This window comes from Jaculus jaculus, chromosome 14, assembly GCF_020740685.1.
Source record: "Jaculus jaculus isolate mJacJac1 chromosome 14, mJacJac1.mat.Y.cur, whole genome shotgun sequence".
NCBI lineage: Eukaryota > Metazoa > Chordata > Mammalia > Rodentia > Dipodidae > Jaculus > Jaculus jaculus.
The window spans coordinates 66,686,597-66,706,093 of NC_059115.1; the positions used below are offsets into that span (position 1 = coordinate 66,686,597).

At 43.3% G+C, this 19,497-nt stretch overlaps 1 protein-coding gene across 1 annotated transcript in view; it reads right to left on the reverse strand.

The window, feature by feature from the left end:
• Window positions 1-17,062, reverse strand: part of Atg7 (autophagy related 7) — a 130,758-nt gene extending 113,696 nt beyond the window's left edge. The window contains exons 1-6 of the mRNA XM_045133389.1: window positions 16,897-17,062; window positions 16,060-16,114; window positions 9,890-10,007; window positions 8,217-8,294; window positions 2,526-2,642; window positions 461-610 (exon numbers count right to left, since the gene is read on the reverse strand). Of these exons, the coding sequence (XP_044989324.1) occupies window positions 461-610; window positions 2,526-2,642; window positions 8,217-8,294; window positions 9,890-10,007; window positions 16,060-16,114; window positions 16,897-17,044 (666 nt within the window). The 5' untranslated portion in view covers window positions 17,045-17,062. The remainder of the gene's footprint in view (window positions 1-460; window positions 611-2,525; window positions 2,643-8,216; window positions 8,295-9,889; window positions 10,008-16,059; window positions 16,115-16,896) is intronic.
• Window positions 17,063-19,497: the final 2,435 nt, after the last annotated feature.

Here is a 19,497-nt window from a genome sequence, read left to right on the forward strand (position 1 = left end):
CTTACAAGAAAAAATTCTGGATGAGGTAGGAATGGTACTGGGCCAGACCACGACACTACTAGCCTCTTGTTCAGTGAGTCACAGAGCAAATGTGAGTGAGCAGTCTGAGGACAAGGGCTCTACAGAAGTGTTATGCAAGATGGAAACAAGAAGATGCCAGCTGTCCAAGAGTGAAATGAGATACAGTGGCGGTACTGGGAATGAAACTAGAACATGAATGTGCAACACACCAGGAGGGAGAACTGAGGCAGTTAAACAACTGAGCACCAAGAAAGTGAGAAGAATCCAGAGGCGTTGCTAAACTGTGAATAGCAGGGCCGGGAGAGGCAGGGAAGGAGATAATCTAATACAACCTTTAAGAGCTTAGGAAATCTGAGTTTAAATTTTATAGTGGCCTATTGTAACGAACTTCAGATTGTTTTTTACTGCACAGTAAAATGATACTCAAAGTTTCTCTGACCTTTGTCCTTTGACCTTGGAAGAAATCACTGTAGTGTTTTAGCAAGGAAACCAGCACCATGTTGTCATCATACTTGATTAAAAAGTATGGTAGGGCTGTGACTCCTTCTGTTTGACAAAGACCATCATAGGCACGCTCAAGGGCTTGGATCTGCAAAGAATGAATATGAAGTTATTCTCTAGAAAACACTTCCCAGCTAAAAGCTGAAAAGAAAAGAAAAAAGCAAAGAAAAGAAAGATGCTTTAAAGCCAGGGGACTGAAAATGACTAATCACACTCATTACTTCTTAGTAGCAGACCAACAAATTGCCTCGGATGCCACTTACCTTTTCTATAACACGCTCCTATAACAAAGGCACCTTTTATGGTGGTTACCTAAGCTGTGAATCATAGAGGTGCAGAGAGAGAACCCAACATGGTCCTACCATTGATTTTACCATAATCTATTTTTGTTCATGTGTGTGTGTGTGTGCATGTTTGTACGTGTGTGGATGCACATGTACATGTAAGTACACATGTATGTGCAGGTACATGTATGAAGACCAGAGGTCAACATCAGCTATCTCCTTTCACTCTTCACTTCATTTATTAAAGCAGAGTCTGTCACTGAACCCAGAGCTCACCTATACAGCTAGGCAAGCTATCCAGCTCATCCTGGGAATCCACCTGCCTCCTGAGTGATAAAACAACAGGTGCATGCCACCAAAGCATTCACATGGGTTCTGGGAATCTGAACTCAGGTCCACATGCTTGCATAGAAAGCACTTTACTGTGCCATCTCTGAGCCATCTCCCCAGACCAATTTCACCATCATCTTTACTAGCTTTATTAAGGCATAATTCACCTACCCTACAACCCATACACTTAGAGTGTATAGGAAATGATCTTTTAGTGTGCTCACAAGGTTGATCAACCTTTACTAAGACAACTTTAAGACATGTTTGTCTTCCCTAAAAGCAACTTTATGCCTAAGAGCATTCAATCTCCATCTATAATTGCTTCCCCAATTTAGATTTCTTTCTAGGTACTTACATAAAACTATAATTGTGCATTTGTTCTAAATGAACTTAAATTTTAAAATCATTAATGGCAGTTCCCTGGCTTCATGAATTAGGATCTCAGTGAATGTGGTAGTTTGAATAGATGGCCCCCAATATATTCAGTGTTTTATTAGTTTGTAGTTTGCATCTGCACCCACCTGGCTGGAGACAGTGTCACTGGGTGGATCTGGGGGTCCAGCCCTTAGGTGTGGTGGTGGGTTTGAGATTCCAATCTAAAATATACAAAGTATGCCTAGCTGGAGTCCCTGAAGCGTATTGTGCTATGTGGCTTTTTTATTTCTCTTTCTCTCTCTGCTTGGTCATTTAAGAGGGAGCCAGCTTCTTCTGCCATTATGGAACATCCCCTGGATCTGTAAGCTTCAATAAATCCCTTCCTCCATAACTGTGCCCAGTCTGGAAGTTCATCTTAGTGAACCTAAAGTTGTCTGCTACAGGGACTGATGTGCTTCATGAGTTCAGATCATCTCAACTCTAAGTCTTTGCCTTCACAATCAGAATTCTCCAGGTTAGGGTCAATGTTGTACCAGCCTGATTATCTTAATTGCTCCTCTTGAGAGTAATCGCCAATGGCTCCTTAAAAGGCACTACTAGTTCTGCACGCACCACTCCTGAAGAAGTTCTGCCACTTGGTGGGAGCATGGAAGAAGGCCTTGTGTCTGTTTCAGACTCTCCTCTCAAAGGATATTACCTTATGTTTCCTGACACTGAAAGTAAATACCACATTTTGGTAAATTCTTGCAGTCTTTCAAAATGTTCCTGTAATTCCTCCCTGTAGGCTTAGCATTTCACCAGGTTCTACAGAACATCTGAAAGAAGACTGCTCGCTCCTTCTTCAGAATGACTTTATGAACATTTTGTAAACATTCTGCTCCCAGCACCATCTGGAGGATTCCACAGCCGCCACCTCTCCATCCAGAGAAGCATCTGTTCATTTTTGTATGAAGTAGATACCTGCTCTTAAACAGAAATGTAATTCTATCTGCATTTTGTTTTCTATTTTGGTACCTGCTTTGGTGAAAACCTTTGATCCAAACCCACTGGTCCCCGAATAAGAGGTATGCTCTCAGGAAGGCAGAGGGCGGGATAGCAAAACCAGTAGTAGAAGTGGTACTTCTTTAGATCCTGCAACAAAAAATATGAAATTGTGCAATAGAATGGCACCATTAATTAGTGCATCTATTAATGAAATACATTGAGCTAGCATAGTGGCACATACCTTTAATCCTAGCACTCATGAGGTAGAGGTAGGAGGATTAGCCATTCAAGGTCAAGCTTGTCTACTTGGCTACACTGTGAGTTTAAAGCCAGTCTGGACTACATGAAACACTCAAAAAAAGGGTTAAAAAGCCACATATTAAAAAGTCAATGCAAAGCCAGGTGTGGTGGCGCACACCTTTAATCCCAGCACTTGGGAGGCAGAGGTAGGAGGATTGCCGAGAGTTCGAGGCCACTCTGAGACTACATAGTGAATTCCAGGTCAGCCTGGACCAGAGTGAGACCCTACCGCAAAAAAACAAAACAAAACAAAACAAAAAAGTCAATGCAGATCTGGGCATGGTAGTGTATGCTTTTAATCCCAGCATTGAAGGGGGTGTGGGCAGAAGTAGGAGGATCGCCATGAGTTCAAGGCCATTCTGAGACTACACAGTGAATTCCAGGTTAGCATGAACTAAAATGAAACCCTACCTTGAAAAAAAAAAGTCAATGCAGGGCTGGAGGGATGGCTCAGTGATTAAGACACTTGCCTGTGAAGCCTAAGGACCCAGGATTGACTTTCCCCAGTACCCACGTAAGTCAGATACACAAGGTGGTGCATGTGTCTGGAGTTCATTTCAGTGGCTACAAGCCCTGGTGCACCCATCCTCTCTCTATCTGCCTCTTTCTCTCTCTCAAATAAATAAATAAAATATTTTTTAAGCCAGGTATGGTGGTGCACACCTTTAATCCCAACACTCAGGAGGGAGAGGTAGGATGATTGTCATGAGTTCGAGGCCACCATGAAACTACATAGTAAATTCCAGATCAACCAAGGCTAGAGTGAGACCCTACCTTGAAAAAAAAACAAACCAAAAAAAAAATGGTTTTTAAAAAGTCAATGCAGAAAAAAAATATGTCCAATTTGTCTCCATCAGAAATCATGATAGACCACAAAACTTCTGCCTTGAACCCAGAATGCCCTCATACACCACACACTAATAATAAACATACTGGTAAACATAACAGACCTTATCAGTTACTTACCAGCAGAAATGTACAGTAAATCACTGACATTATCACTGCTCTGCTTTAGGAAGCAAACTACTCTGAGAGGTAAAGATTATCTTCACTTCATAGATAGAAAACTGAAGCTTAGAAAATGGCAAAGGGGGCTGGGGAGAGGGCTCAGCTGTTGCAGGCACTTGTGTGCAAAACTGGTAGACCTGGGTTGGATTCCCCAGGGTCCAAGTAAAGCCAAATGCATCAAGTGACCTATGTGTCTGGAGCTCATTGTCTGGAACCCTGGCATGCTCATTCTCTCCCACTAGCAATTAAATAAAAATAAATAAACAGAAAATAAAGAAGGAAAGAAATTTTAAAAAGAGAACAGGGTAAAGGATGGGGCTGGGAAGATGACTCAGTGGTCAAAGGTACTTGCTTACAAAGTCTGATGGCCAAGGTTTGATTCAATGGTACCCATGTGAAGCCAGATGCACAGTGGCACATGCTCCTAGAATTCATTTGCATTAGCAGGAAGCCCTGGCGTACCCATTCTCAAAAACACACACACTCTCTCAAATAGATAAATATTTTTTAGAAAATAAGGGTAAAGGACTTCAACAACAATAATAAAGTACTGGCAGATAGAGATCAGAATCTGCTCCAAAAATTTCATCTGCTTTCTACTGTCCCACACTTTCAATAGACTCGCAACAGACATGGAAGTAACACCGCCAAACACAATTACATTCTTGTCACCATGAAATAAATCAAGCCCTTTACTAAAGAAGCTGTGCTGCTTATTTACCTTCCCATGCCTGAGTGAATCCAGCTCCCAAATGCTTGGCATGAGAGGCATCTCATATGTTAGAGATTTTACATATTACAATAAAGTACCTTGTGCATGGGGCATAAAGCTAAACATGAACTTCATTTGTATTTTATATATACCGTGTTTATATAACCTGAAGATACTTTTACATAGTATTTTCGGTGTACCAGCACTGTGACCTGTCACATAAGATTCAAGTGTGAAATTTTCCACTCATGTTATCATGTCAACATTCAAAACATCTTGGATTTTGAAGCATTTTAGATTTCAGAATTTCAGATTATGGATGCCCTGTTTAATGTTGCTTTCCAGAATGTCTTTCTGGTGTAAGACAGATCAATAGCTATTAAGCACTTACTATGTGCAAGGCAAAACATGAGACATTGTAAGCCTCAGTCCCAGTGTTGGGGACCACTAAACACCTTCCACAAGAAGCAGAAATAAAAAGTGAGGGCATAGTTGACAGTCTGAATTGAGAGAAGGCTCCAGGCACTAAGAGGCAGCAACAACAATATAAGGGCTTATGTCATCCAGAAATAGTTGACTACTTCCAGACCAAGGGCAAAGAGCCCAGGGGAAAGAGTTAATCAATCTGTCCTCAACGTCTTTCCCACTCAGGGTGAGGGCTCTTTCCTCTGAATTCCTGTAGCACTGGGGCCCAAATCTCTCTCTCATGTGGCAGAGTCTCAGGATTATGTGCATACTAGGCAGCTTCCTCACCAGTTTGTGACCAATTATTCAGCTAAGTGAGCATTTCTTACTGCTATGGCTAAGAATGGAAACTACACAGCTATTAGAAGACTTTTTCACTGTAACAGGAATCATACATCAAGTTCACTATGAGCATATAATTTATTGGTTTTTTTCTTTTTACTATCTTGACACCATCTACCATCACTACATCAAGAAGAAAACTTGTATCTATCAGCAAAAAGTCCTTACAACCCACTCATCACCAGCATTCTCTCTATATAGATGTGCCTGCTTTGGACTTTTCACAGACATGGAGCCATACTAGTTGGAAGGTAGAGAGGGTTCATTCGGTGGAAGAGAGATGGCAGGGGTGGAAAAAAAGACAGGGATAAGCTTGTGATCAAAATACATTAAATACATGTATGAAAATTGTCAGTAAGAAAGTTGAGGGCTGGATAAATGACTCACTGGTTAAAGACCCTTGCTTGTAAAGCCTGATAACCCAGGTTCTATTCCCCAGTACCCATGTAAAGCCAAATGCATAAAGGGACACATTTGTCTGGAGTTTGTTTGCAGTAGCAAGAGGCCTGTAGTGCCCATACTCTCTCTTTCTCTTTTTTTTTAATTTTATTTATTTATTTATTTATTTTTTTATTTATTTGAGAGTGACAGACACAGAGAGAAAGACAGATAGAGGGAGAGAGAGAGAATGGGCGCGCCAGGGCTTCCAGCCTCTGCAAACGAACTCCAGACGCGTGCGCCCCCTTGTGCATCTGGCTAACGTGGGACCTGGGGAACCGAGCCTCGAACCGGGGTCCTTAGGCTTCACAGGCAAGCGCTTAACTGCTAAGCCATCTCTCCAGCCCTCTTTCTCAAATAAATAAATAACTTTTTTTTAAAAAAAGAATGCTGAAAAAGGAAATGGAGTCATATTTGATGACTTTTAATAAGTAAAAGAGGAGGGGAGGAGAGTTAACCAAAACCAAGTACCTATATCAATAAAGACTAAAAATAATAAAATAAAATGAAATGCAACAGGGTTTTGTTTTCTTTTCATGTGCTGTGCAACTACACTGAATAAATTCAAGAAATTTTACTGAAAATTATATAAATGTACATATAAACATGCTTCTCAAGTGAGTAAAACAGTTCCTGCAGTTTCTCTTCCACTGATCGATCAGCTAAGAAAAAAGAATATTCCATTTTCACTATGGAAAGACAAGCTGCAAAATTGAAATGAATGAAGTGTCTGGCCCTTTGAGGCCTAAAACCAGTAGAAAGGAAAGCAAATATGCCCAGAGGTTATTCTCTCTTTGTGTTTAAGTGATTTGTCATAAGTGATCTTTAGCAAAAGGTTAACCAATTCAAGATGAAGGACCTCATGCGTTCCAAGAAGCTTCATCCAGTCATCTTCTTAGGGTTCTTTTTTTTTTTTTTTTCCTCAGAATTCAAAAGACGTTGAACAAATTAAGCATAAAATCTCTTGGGTGTGAATATTTTAAAGGAAAGATTTTTAAGTTTTCTTTTAAAGTCAGGCTAAGAACACTGGGTAAAAAGGGCATCAAGGCCAACACACCCACTAACTCTATGACTTAAAAGTTGAAGTAAAAACTAATGTTATTTTCTCATTAAGCCTAAATTGCCGATTAGAATTCTTAGTATAAAAATGGATTGATGTTCAAGTAACAAACTCAGAAACCTTTGGCAACAGAACTCATAAATCATTCAATGATGTGGACAAATGATGGAGATGAAATCACACCTAGAACTGGAACATCTTGCTCTCTCCCCCACCATAACTCGCTGGAAAATGTGTTCTTCACAGATAACAGCTCACTGTCTAGCCTGAGGTTTGAGTCCCACTGGCTTCTCCTATTTCTGGTAGTGAATCAGACAGGTGGTTTCCAGGAGAAGGGGTCTGAGGAAGAGAGGCAAGACCAAAGCCTTAGTAAAAAGTAAATAAGAGAGCTGGAGAGATGGCTCAGCCATTAAAGGCACTTGCTTGCAAAGCCTAACAGTACCCACTTAAAGCTAGATGCACAAGATGGTACAAGCATCTGGAATTTGCTAGCAGGGGCAAAAGATACTAGTGCACCCATTCTTATTCTCTATTCTCATTCTAATCCTCCCTCCCTCCCTCCCTCTCTCTCTCTCTCTCTCTATCTCTCCTTGCAGTAAAAAATGATAATATAAAATAAAAAATATTTTTAAAAAAAGTAAATAAGGGACTAAGATATCAATATGACTCAGTGGTAAAAAGTGCTTGTTTACATAGCTTGTCAGCCCAGTTTCCCCAGTACCCACATAAAGCCAGACCCACAAAATAGCACATGCATCTGGAGTTCTTGTGCAAGGACGAAAGGCCCTGGGAAGCCCACACTTACTTTCTTTTTTTTTTTTTTTTTTTTTTTTTTTTTTTTTTTTTTTTTTTTTTTTGTGGAGGAAGGCATTTATTGAAGTTTACAGATCCCGGGGAAGTTCCATAATGACAGAAGAAGGTGGCCTGCTTTCACAGGACCAAACACACACAGAGAAGCACAAGCCAAACATCACAAGCCACACAGCACAGCACAGCACAGTTCAGGAACTCCAGGTAGGCACGCTTTGCATATCCTTACATTGAAATCTCAAACTCACCACCACACCTTAAGATCTGCCCAGTGACATTGACTACAGGCAGGTGGCTACAGGTCCAAACTACAAACTAACAAAACACTAAATATGTTGGGGCCATCTATCCAAACTACCACAGTAACAAAACAATCTATGACTGCCTGATTACAGGGAAACAATATTTGTGCACAAGGCTTATGAAAAGGGACATTGACAATTTTGCCACACTTACTTTCTTGCTCTCTTCTCTTTCTCTGCTTGCAAAATAAATAAAACAGTGCTTTTCTCTGCCTTGATCTCTTTCTCACAGGTCAGAACTGGAGGGTTTCACAGTCTCCATAACCAGGAAGCCATTTACTTACTGCAAAGGTCAAGAGCAGGAACTTGTTGAGGAGCACAGGGTTTTCGAGAGCAGAGCCTGATTTTATGGACTCCCAGACCTGCCAGAGGAAAGAAGGCATAAGGAGGGTGGACATTTCTGAGCACCTCAGCGTGCAGTGAAATGTGTGACCGAGCACAGGTTCTTCTTCCCTTCAGGCCTAGCACTTCTCTCAGACACTGAAGTGGCTCGTTACCTTACTACCCACTCCACACTGCCACTCTGCCAGCCTCATTCCCTTCATTAGCAGCCAAGTAAGAGTGCCGCAGGGCCTGCTCTCCACGAGGCTCATCACAGAGGAGGCAACTGGGCCACTGGTGCTCTCATGGTCCATCAGCAGGAATTCACTTGCTGTCTACTCTGTACCAGGCATGTCAAGGTTCTCAGGACAGAAATAAAACACCATCAAGAAGGTCTGAGACTGTGGAAAGAGACAGGCATAATGCAAGTCATAGGAGCAGGTAGAATTCCTGGGAGGAATGCCAGTCTTAGTACGGAGGCTAATGAAGAGCCCAGGAAGGCCTCTGCAAAGATGTGATTTAAAATACGTAGTGGGGCTTTCTTAAAGCCTTATTTGGCATTCTCTTGCCTTGAGAGATGAATAAAGGAGTGCGCACTTCACGTTTCTGAGCACTCAGCAGGTACTGTGACTATAAGCGAAAGCTGGTCTAGATTGCAGCTGGCAGTGATCACAAAATGCTGTTGTAGCTATGCTGCTGAATGTTGTGTTGCTCTTGAAAAACCTTGACAGAGCTGAAATAAACACAGGAGTGCAAATGTCTCTTTAACACTTTCATCTCATTTCTTCTGGGTAAATACCCAACAGTGGGATTGCTGGATCACATGGCAGTTCTATTTTTAATTTTTTGAGGACCTTTTATACAATTTTCCATAATGGCTACATTAATGTGCAGCCCCATCAATGGTGTATAAGATTACAATTGTTTGTTAAGGCTAGTGTTAATAAAACAGGTTAAGGAGGAGTAAGAGAAACTGTACCCCTTCACCCCCATTTCAATTCTTCTGTACCTCAGATGTGAGAAAGCAAAGCAAAGGCATTCCAAGTAGAAAGACTATCAGGTCCCAGGGGAGAGGAGGACAGCGGGGAGCTGTTATCTGAGTTGCTGTGAATGAGGCAGAGAATTCAAGAGCAAGAGTGACAGGACAAAAAGGCCAAAGAGGGCAGGAAGGGCCAAGCCTCAGAGTCCTCATAAATCTGCTGACGCCAATTAGGCCTGGCAATACTGGAGAGCCTGTAAGGCAATCTATTGTACAGTGGTGCCAGGGCAGGTGAGCCTCTGGTGGGCACCAAGCACAGAGCACCCAGATACATTCGGTCACAGGCATGTAACTCTGGGAAGCCACGCTGCTCTGAACTCTCTTCTGAGATCACCAGCAAACACTCACCTTCAACCTCTGCCCTGCCATGAACTTCCTGACAGCACCACCTGAGCCCGGCAGTCTACCCTTCAGCTGCTCACTGCCATAGGTGAGAGCTGGACTCATTCTCTCTGGAGAAAGAAACCCAAATTTGCCAATATCTCTGAGTATCTGCTAGGGGCTCGGTTCTGAGGCAGACCCACGTGCCTGACAGAAATAGTGTGCCCACAGGGACCACAGGCAGTATGACTGATATGTCATGTCTCTGTCGCTGACCTCATCTGCTGCTTGTTCCAGAAGGAGCTTCTTGTCTGCAGTCTTGAAAGCCTCAAGTGTATTGGTGTTGTGCAGGGTTCCAATGGCGGGACAGCAACGTGCAGGGGTGGGGGCACACCTAGACACAAGAGAAACGTGGTGAGCTGGCACAGCTGGGGGTGATGGGTGGGGAGAACTAATGATCAAAGATGAAGCCCATCGTCATTCATGGAGTACAAAGCAGGTGCTGTTCAAAAGGAAGACTCGCCAGGCCTGGTGGTGCATGCCTTTAATCCCAGCACTCGAAAGGCAGAGGTAGGGGATCACTGAGTGTTCGAGGCTACCCTGAGACTACATAGTGAATTCCAGGTCAGCCTGGGCTACCTCAAACAAACAAAAGAAAAAAAAACGGGAAGATTCTATATCCCTTATTCCCAACCTACCAGTGTGCTGTCCCTCCACTGTCCCCAAACAGAAGTTCATTTTTAGTCTTTCTCATATTCAACCTGAGAGGGGAGCACTTACTGAGCCAGGCACTATGTAAGGTTTGAATTCTCATAGCAATGCTTTACCCCACTTAAAAATGTAAACAACTTAGCCAGACCACATAATCCCAGGCAGAGTAGAGTCTGAACCCACCAATAGCTTACTCAAGGGACAGACCCTGCTCAAAGCCTCACAGGTTCCAGTGCTCGGCTCTAATCCTCATCCTCCAGGGAACTGTTCCCTTTTCTCAGATAAAGATGGCACATAAAACACCTTCATTTTCAGAGCAGCAGTCATGTAGACCCTGCCAGGAAGACAGTAAGCTCCCCGAGAACCAGAAAAAGTCTGCCTGCATATGTCGCCTAGCCCAGCTCACACATGGCTCTGCACACATCTGGTGCTGATCAAAGCCCTGGGCGTGCTTGAGTCCCTCAAACAAATGCAGAATGAGCTCCTGTCAATCTATGGCATCAGTTACATGATCCCACTACACTGTCCCAAAGCCTGCATAAGCCGGCGAGAAGTCAAAGCAAGTCCGGGAGGAGAAGATGCACTGACTGGCTCTCAGCACAGACTGAGAGTAGGCAGATCCACAGTCTCAGAGCGAAAGCCTGTGCTTCAGGTGTTACAAAGCTAAAGGAAAATATGCAAGTCCTCAGCGGGCTGCTGCAACTTCATTTAGGATGACACAAAGAGAGCACTGTTACTGTCCTGACTGTAGCACAGTGTAAGGAGCCTGGTACTCTGCAGTGTCTTTCTATGTTGAGTCTGCAAGGGAGCTACAGGAGGCCTAATGGAACAGATCTAAATCTATGACAGGCAACGAGGGGCAGAGTGACAATGGCTCAAGTCAAGTCCTGGGGGACAGCTAACTTTCAGTGGCCACAGCCTTCCCGTGAGAGCTATGAGTCAGCAAACCACTGATTGTCACCAGCTCCTCCAATAAAAGAATACAACTGGGTGAGAGGAGGACATCGAAGGCAGTCCTTGAGGAGAGGGAAATAACAGGGGGCAAGCTCAGTCCTGCAGGGTATAAAGAAGCAAAGCTGTTGTCAGTGAGTGCCCTTGTCAAATCAGCTGTAGGACGTTAAAACTGAGGCAGAAAGGAGGCTGGAATCAAGCACAGAGAAGGAAGGGACTCGTAGCCCACAGGCTCAAAGGTTCCAGGTGTCCAAGGGCCATGTCATAACCTTGCTCTGAGAGGGCCGGGAGCTACTCCCAGAACTCAGGTGCCTGCTTGTACCGCTCCTGGCAACACCAGTGCTAGGGCAAACTAGTAACAAAATGTGAAGTTCCCAAGGAAAAATGCCTGAGTTTCCATCAGGGGAATCAGCCAGGCTAGAGAGGAACAGGAGTGAGGATGCCACCTGGGGACAGGAGAGTTTGTTTCAGAGCTTCCTCCTTAGGAAGTCAGTCTCCTGTGCTTCTATTTGCATGAAATGCCTAGAAGAGGGTATTCTCGCAGGCAGCATGTACACTCCTGATGGCCTAAGGCTAATGAAAAGGGAGGAGGCGGATGGAGCATGACACATGGAAACTGGTTGGTTTCTCTAGGGGTGACAGTGTTCTGGACTCCACAGTGGTGATGACTGTGCAAGCCTGTGACACTTCAAACATACTTCAAACCACTCACACACGTTTTAAAAGGGCAAGTTTTATGATAAGTGAACAATATCTCAAGAAAGCTACTTTGTGTGTACATGTGTATGTATTTGATTTTTCAAGGTAGGGTCTCGCTGTAGCCCAGGATGACCTAGAATTCACTACGTAGTCTCAGGCTGGCCTAGAACTCACAGCAATCCTCCTACCTCTGCCTCCTGAGTACTGGGATTAAAGTCGTGCAGCACCACTCCTGGCCCAAGTTTCTCTTTATACCATCCTCTAACAGACTCCACTGGCTTCTTCCCATCAATCATGCCCACTGTGTAGAACACAAAGCAGACCTGTGTTGGGTGCTAGAGACAGAGGCAGCCTCCGCCCCTCTGCCACGCACATGAGTATGCATCACTCCTCCTTCCTTAATTACTTTTCAAATTCTCTTTCTCTAAGTCCAATTTAAGGTTTAGAAAAAGAAAATGTTTCTAATGACTAAAGAGGATCCTCAAGGGAAAGAGGCCCAGGGCAATACCCTTCAGCCCAATGCTCATCATGGAGGCCCATGGAAAAGACTGATTTGCTTTTAAACCAGCTTCATGCTGGCAGTCAGTCCACCAAAATCCAACTTCCTCTTCACCAGAAACCAAATACATTTATGATGCCTTATATAGCTAGGCACCCCCTTTCCCAAACCTCTTCTTTCAGGAGGAACTGAAATAAAAGCCTGGAGCCCAGGCTTGGGTACTCAGGCTTGACTGACAAGTATTTGATCTGCAGAGCCATCTCCCCAGGCCAGAACATCACTTTTACAACTAGAAGAAACATTAAAGGCCAGAGCTTATTTTAGAGATGAGGAAAGTGAAGCTGAGAAAACCAACAAGATATATTTGGGTTATAATTAGCTATAGGTCCCAGGTCTCTGCCCTTCAGATCCAGGGCCATTTCCACAGGACAGTGCCTCAAATACTGCATGTACACAACAGGTGAAGGAAAACTATGCCAGGTGAAATCAAACAATTTTATTTATTTATGAGAGAGAAAGGCAGATAGAGAAATAATGGGTATACCAGGGCCTCTAGCCACTGCAAACAAACTTCAGACACATGAGCCCCCTTGTGCATTTGACTTACATGGAACTGGGAAATTGAACCTGGGTCCTTAGGCTACACAGGTAAGTGCCTTAACTAACTGCTAAGGCATCTCTCCAGCCCTCAAGCAATTTCTATGTAAATCACAGCTGCAGGATCACAAATTATCCTCAATCAAAATTTCTGGAATGGGCCTGAGAGATGGCTAAGGGGTGGTTAGCAGTTAAGGTGCTTGCCTGTGAAGCTTAAGGATCCAGATTCAAATCCCCAGTGCCCATGTAAGCCAGATACACAAGGTGGCTCATGTGTCTGGAGATTGTTTGCAGTGGCTAGAGGCCCTGGTGCTCCCATTCTCTTATCTATCTCTTCCTCTCTCTCATGTACACACCCTCTCAAATAAAACATATTTAATTTTTTTTAATTTTCTGGCATATTTAAGTTTAAGGGGCTTGGAATATGTAATAAGATAAAATCTAATGTGGTGGTTTGAATAGAAGAGATGGCCCCCCCAATATATTCAGTTCTTTATTGTTTGTAGTTTGCATCTGCTGGCTACCTGGCTGGAGGCAATGTCACTGGGTGGATCTTAAGGTGTGGTGGTGGGTTTCCATTTCAATCTAAATATATGAAAAGTGTGCCTAGCTGGAGTTCCTGAAGTGTGCTGTGGCTTTTGACCTTTAGGCTTGTGCTTCTCCCATCTGCTTGGGCCTGTGAAGGCAGACCAGCTTCTTCTGCCATTATGCAACTTCCCTGGATCTGTAGGCTTCAGTCAATCCCTTCCTACATAACTGTGCCTGGTCTGAAAGTTCATCTCAGTGAACCTGAAGCTGTCTGCTACAGTGAAGGACTTTTAAAAAAAATCATATTTCAAGAAATAAAATTATTAAATTCTTCAAACACAAGCTAAATTCCAGCCTAGTAAGAGGAGAAAGCCAAAAGCGAGGCTAGTAAGAGATGAACACAGGACTTCAGGGGACACGAAGAGCAGATGGCCAGGACTTCCCAGGGGACTGAGTGCTTGCCATGTCAGTTCTTCTCTCAGGATGTTGTGACTGCTCACCAAGTATGGCAGCCTTCGCCAAAATAGAAGGGAGTAGGATTTAATGCATTTTGACCAGGAATTTATGATAGAAAAAGAAATGCTAGTAGGTAATTCATAAAGACTTTATGTTATGCTTTCAAAATTTGCAACTTGATGGAGATAAAAGACTACAGTAACAAGTATTTTGAGAGATTAAAAAAATTCTAGGGATATTTTATATGAAAGAACCCTGACCATTGGTGAGTACAACCCTTTTTTTAAAAAAAAGTTATTTTACTTTAAAGAGACCAAGAGAGAGAGAGAATTGGTATGCCAGGGCTTCAACCACTAAAATTGAATGCCAGATGCTTGTGCTACCTAGTGGGCATGTGCAACCTTGTGCTTGCCTCACCTCTGTGCAACTGGCTTATGTGGGATTTGGAGAGTCAAACATGGGTCCTTACACTTTGCAGGCAAGAACCTTAACCACTAAGCCATCTCTCCAGCACAATGAGTATAACTTTTATTGTGTTTTGTTGTTATTTATTTGTTTTTTCGTTGAGACAAGGTCTTGCTATATAGCCCTGACTGGCCTGGAATCTGATATGTAGACAGCTAGCCTCATATATGCCACAATCCTCCTGCCTCTGTCTCCAGAATACAGGGATTACAGGTATGCATGACTATATCTGGCTGACTACTGCCACTTTCAAAAGCCCAGCAGTCCTTACAAGAGCTTGTCACCGTCCCAGATCCCCTCATCTTGATGGTGCTGCACTGTGGTACCAGAAAGCAGAAGTGGTCCTCCCTGTGGTCTTGAATTGTTCAACCCTCTATAGTTTTACTGTCCCTTGACAGGGTCATGGTTCCATGCTTTTGAAAAACTGAATTCACAAGAAGCCCAGTAACTATCAACAGATGCTGTGACCCTTACACTGACTTCTGACCTTGCTGACCTTCCTGAAAGCACTTCCTTCTCTGTTCTCTATGACACTTTTCAGGTTCTTTTCTGATGATCTGTGTCCTCATCTTCCTTCCTGAGCAGGGTCACTCACTGCCTGGGCCCTTTGTTTCTTCTTACACTAAATTCTTCCCATCTATGGCTTCTCAGTCTCCTACAAGAGTGACTCTCAGATCTCAACCTGATTCTAGTAGCCTCATAGCATTTCAAGGGACACTGTCATTCAAACTCAATATGCTTACAGCCAAACTTATGTCCTAAAATCATGACCCCCTCCTGGTTTATCTGATTGTGTAGAGGATAACAAAAGCCCCCTAGCTACTCAGACAGCATTCCAGAAACATACTTCTCTGCAGTGTTTTCTTTCCCCTTTAATTTCTAAATTTAGCAAGGTATGACCATGGGTGGACCACTTTACATTTTGACCCATAACTCTCCTCCAGAAAGCAAAGAAAAAAATTTTAAATATGTGTCACAAGCTGGACATAGTGGTATATGCCTGAAATCACAGCACTTGGCAGGTAGGGGCAAGTGGACCAGGGGTTCATGGCCAGCCTAAGTTACATGAGACACTGCCTCTAAAAACAAAACAAAAACAAAAGGACCTGTCAGATTCTTTTGTATAACCCCCCAAATGTCTTGCACATTGGTTTGTATACAGAAGTTGTCCAATAAACATCTCTTGGTTGATGCCCACATACAAGCAACTAAAGGAACTGGCCCAATCGCCCTAATAATGAATTATAAAATGTTAAGGACAATTAAAGTCAGGAGGGGTGTTACCTAAGTTCCAATACATCTAGATGGCACTAGGCACTTAATATGCTCTAGAAAACATTCACTGTTTCATCTTTTGAAAAATGAAAAATGAAGCAGACAGTCCTAAGCAAGCATCACTGACCTTCGTGGAAGACGCTGGCTCTACTCCTGGGGAGCTTCCCTTGTTCTGCCTGAGGCCCACCATGGGTGCAGCTAAGAATGCTCAATCCTCACCAAAAGCTAGCAGTGTTCTTTAGATCTGCAATCAGAAAATACTCACGTGTCAAAAGCACTGTACTCCAAAGTTAAGCGAGCAGGTAGGCCAGCAGAATCACCTAGGCAGAGGCATCAGCACATTTTCAGTAACAAGTCATAAAACAGCATATATAACAAAAATATCTGTGAGTACTGCTGCTATTCTTTTAAAATTGTTTGTTTATTTATTTACACAAGTGCCTGCATTGTGCATGTATGGGTGGACCAGGGCCTCTTGCCCAGGGAAACTAACACCCGATGCTTGCACCACTTTTGGGGGTTGCCTTAAATGTGTAGCTTGGGAATTGAACCCAGACCAGCAGGCTTTTCAGCAAGTGCTTTTAACCATTGAGCCGTCTTACCAACCCCTCTTGTTCTTTTTTAGTTTAACCCACAGTACTTATCGCTGATATACAGATGGCATCTGTATAGAAAGCAGCAGAATATAACAGGAAGAGATTTACCACAAATATAAAACAGATTCCCTGGGGGGAAAGTACTTTAAATTTCTTCCCAAAGTAAAGCTAACTGATTAACATTTGCCTTAATAACTGAGTCCCAGTATTTCCTCTAACTTTCCTAAGAGAATGTTAAGGAAATGAAAAACTGAACTTGGGCAAAAGTCAGGAGGGAAGCAAGAAACAAGTGCAGAGCTGAAAGTGTGAGAAAGACATCAGCACCCGTCTGTAGAGAGCTGAAGGCTATGAATGCTGGGAAAAAGCTTGTCTCGTATGTGTTTCTGGGTTCCTGCCACAGCCCTGTAGAAGTCATAGTAATAAGTGCATGAATGAAGGGAGAGATACCACAGCGAGGAATGGAGAGGATACAGGGATGTCTGAAGATGCAGTCAGGGACCACCTACCATTGTAGTAATAACCCTTAATGTCCCTGGGGGCCTCATCCAGCCGATACTCATTCAGTTTCTTCTGTGTCAGCTCATGCCAGAAGCCAACATCCAGGGCACTGCTGAAGGGGGCAAACTGCAGCTTGGAGAGTCCTGGGTCCCCCATGGTGCTGCTCAAACTTTCCTACACACAAAAACACACACAGCAGGCTATAGGAAAGCAGCATAACCACACAAAGCCTAGGGAGAGAATGTTCACAATGGAGCTTAATTCAAACAAACAACATAATAAGAAGCAAACTGTTTACCATGACTATAAAACCCACAACACATACTCTACCCTGTGGGCATAATGGAGCTCAGAAGCATGAAGCACATTCACAATACTGTGACAAGACCTCCACAATCATTCTTACTGTCAGTGTGACTGTTGATGACAGTGGCATCATGTGTTTTAGTAACTGGCTTACTTCACTTAAGATTCCACTTTGAAAACTGTCCTGAGTAATTTACAGCGTTGGCAAGTTTGGTCTCCTAACTGGCTTGAATTTATGTTAATGCTGGAGTGCAACTCAGGGCATGCTAGGCAAGTACTTTATCCCTGAGCTGCACCTCAGCCAGGCATGACCTGTAGGCATCTTCCTCTCAGCCTGGGCGATGCACTAGTGCTGCCTTCTCTGAGACAGTCAAAGTCTCAGAAGTCACTGCCAGCCTGTACGGCCCTAAGGAACTCTACAAATGCAAAACTCACGGTGCAGTCAGGCAGCAATGTGTTATACTGAACTGGGTGCTGTGCTACGTGTCATCCCAGCACTTGAGAGATAGAGACGGGAGGACTGGGCATTCAAAATTGTCCTTGGCTACCTAGTGAGTTCTAGCCAGCCTGGGCTACACCAAACCCTGTCTCAAAATAATAAACAAACAAAACAGCTCAAGGAAAAGGAAAGAAGGGAGGGAAGAGGGAGGGAAGGCCAAGTTGCCAGAATCCAGCCTGCCTGAGAGCAGTCTTTGGCATCCTCAGCTGAGGAAGGGACTGCAGGGCAAGTCCCTCCCCGCTTCCCATGGCCTAAATTTCTCTGAAATCTAACGTTGTACGTGGAAGTTTTCGTTTTGCATCATGATACAGATTTTAATGCTCCCTTTTCCACCTCAAGTCATTACATGAATTTAGCCCTCTGAGCTACTGTACACATACAACGGGGCTCTCAGGTATGCATATCACAATGTGACAAGCACAGCATTGCAGGAGCAGCAGGGTGGAGACTCAGCCTCAGCCATGATTATAGTCAGGCTCTCTCCACCCGTCTGTGAGCACAGTGTTCACTTACTGAAACATATTTAACATGTTAATGTTGTCTACTGCCAGAAGAAAAATGAAAACCAACTCAGCAATCATCCTGTTTGCCAGAGATTTTTCTGCCTGTGCCCCTGGCTGTGTCTGTGTTAGAAAACTGATTTTAAATTTGTGGCCTCTGAGTTACCTGTCTTCACATGCTGAACACACAAGCATCTGCGCTGGCAGATTTACTCATAAGGGTAGCAGTGGTCCTGATTTCTGGCTGACAGCACATTAATTTCCTAATATTTACTCTTAGCTATACACTAACACATTCATATTGGTTTTTATGCACCAGAGCTGACAGCTCCACTTTTAGAAAGTCTTTGTGGATTTTAGAAACAGGAAGTAGTACTACATTTGTCCCACAGGCCAGAAAATTAGTTTTCTGACATTAGCTAAATCTGAAAATGTTTTACTTAAGATCTATTATGAATTATTTACCTTCTAGAAGTTTAGTTTTATGTGAATATTTAAATAAGGAAAACTTCCTCTATGCATAGTACTTCATGACTGTCATTCCAGGACTTGGGAGGCTAAGGAAGGAAAACTGTGGGTTCAAAACAAGCCTGATTTGCATAGAGTTCCAGGTTCGCCTAGCTACATAGCAAGAAACTGAAAGAAAACCTTCCAACTCTGAGGATTTTTGGTTTTCAAGATAGGGTCTCACACTAGCACACACTGACCGGAATTCACTATGGAGTCTCAGGATGGCCTTGAACTCACAGCGATCCTCCTACCTCTGCCTCGCGAGTGCTGGGATTAAAGGCGCGTGCCACCACACCCAGCTATATATTTTAAACAGACAATGTCTTAATGAATATGTTAAAAATACTTCTTTTACATCAAAAAATATATACCTTTCAAGGTGAAGAGATGGTTTGGCAGCTAAGGTGCTTACAGAGGCCCAGCTCATGAGATTTCAGAGGGGAACAAGGTCTCTATAGGGAACTGAGCAAGAGGCCACTCATGTTTTTGTCTAGCAAAGAACCTGACTATATTCTGCCCATGTCCTGAGAACTTGAGTAGTATGAGTTCAAAAGTAATGGACCAATTTGTTTGATGAAGGAAATGGCAAGACAGGATAACATTCAGCCTGTGTTACTGCTCACTGCTCTTATCCAGGTCTTCTGTGAGAAGAAAGAAGAAAGTTATGAAAAATGTGCTGTCTGGCAGGCAAAGGAGGGACTTAAAGTTTAATGTGAGACAGCTAGATTCCCTGCAAGGAGGTCCTTAAAGGCAACTGTGTGACCCTAAAGGTGAAGCCTAAGTTGCAATGGGAA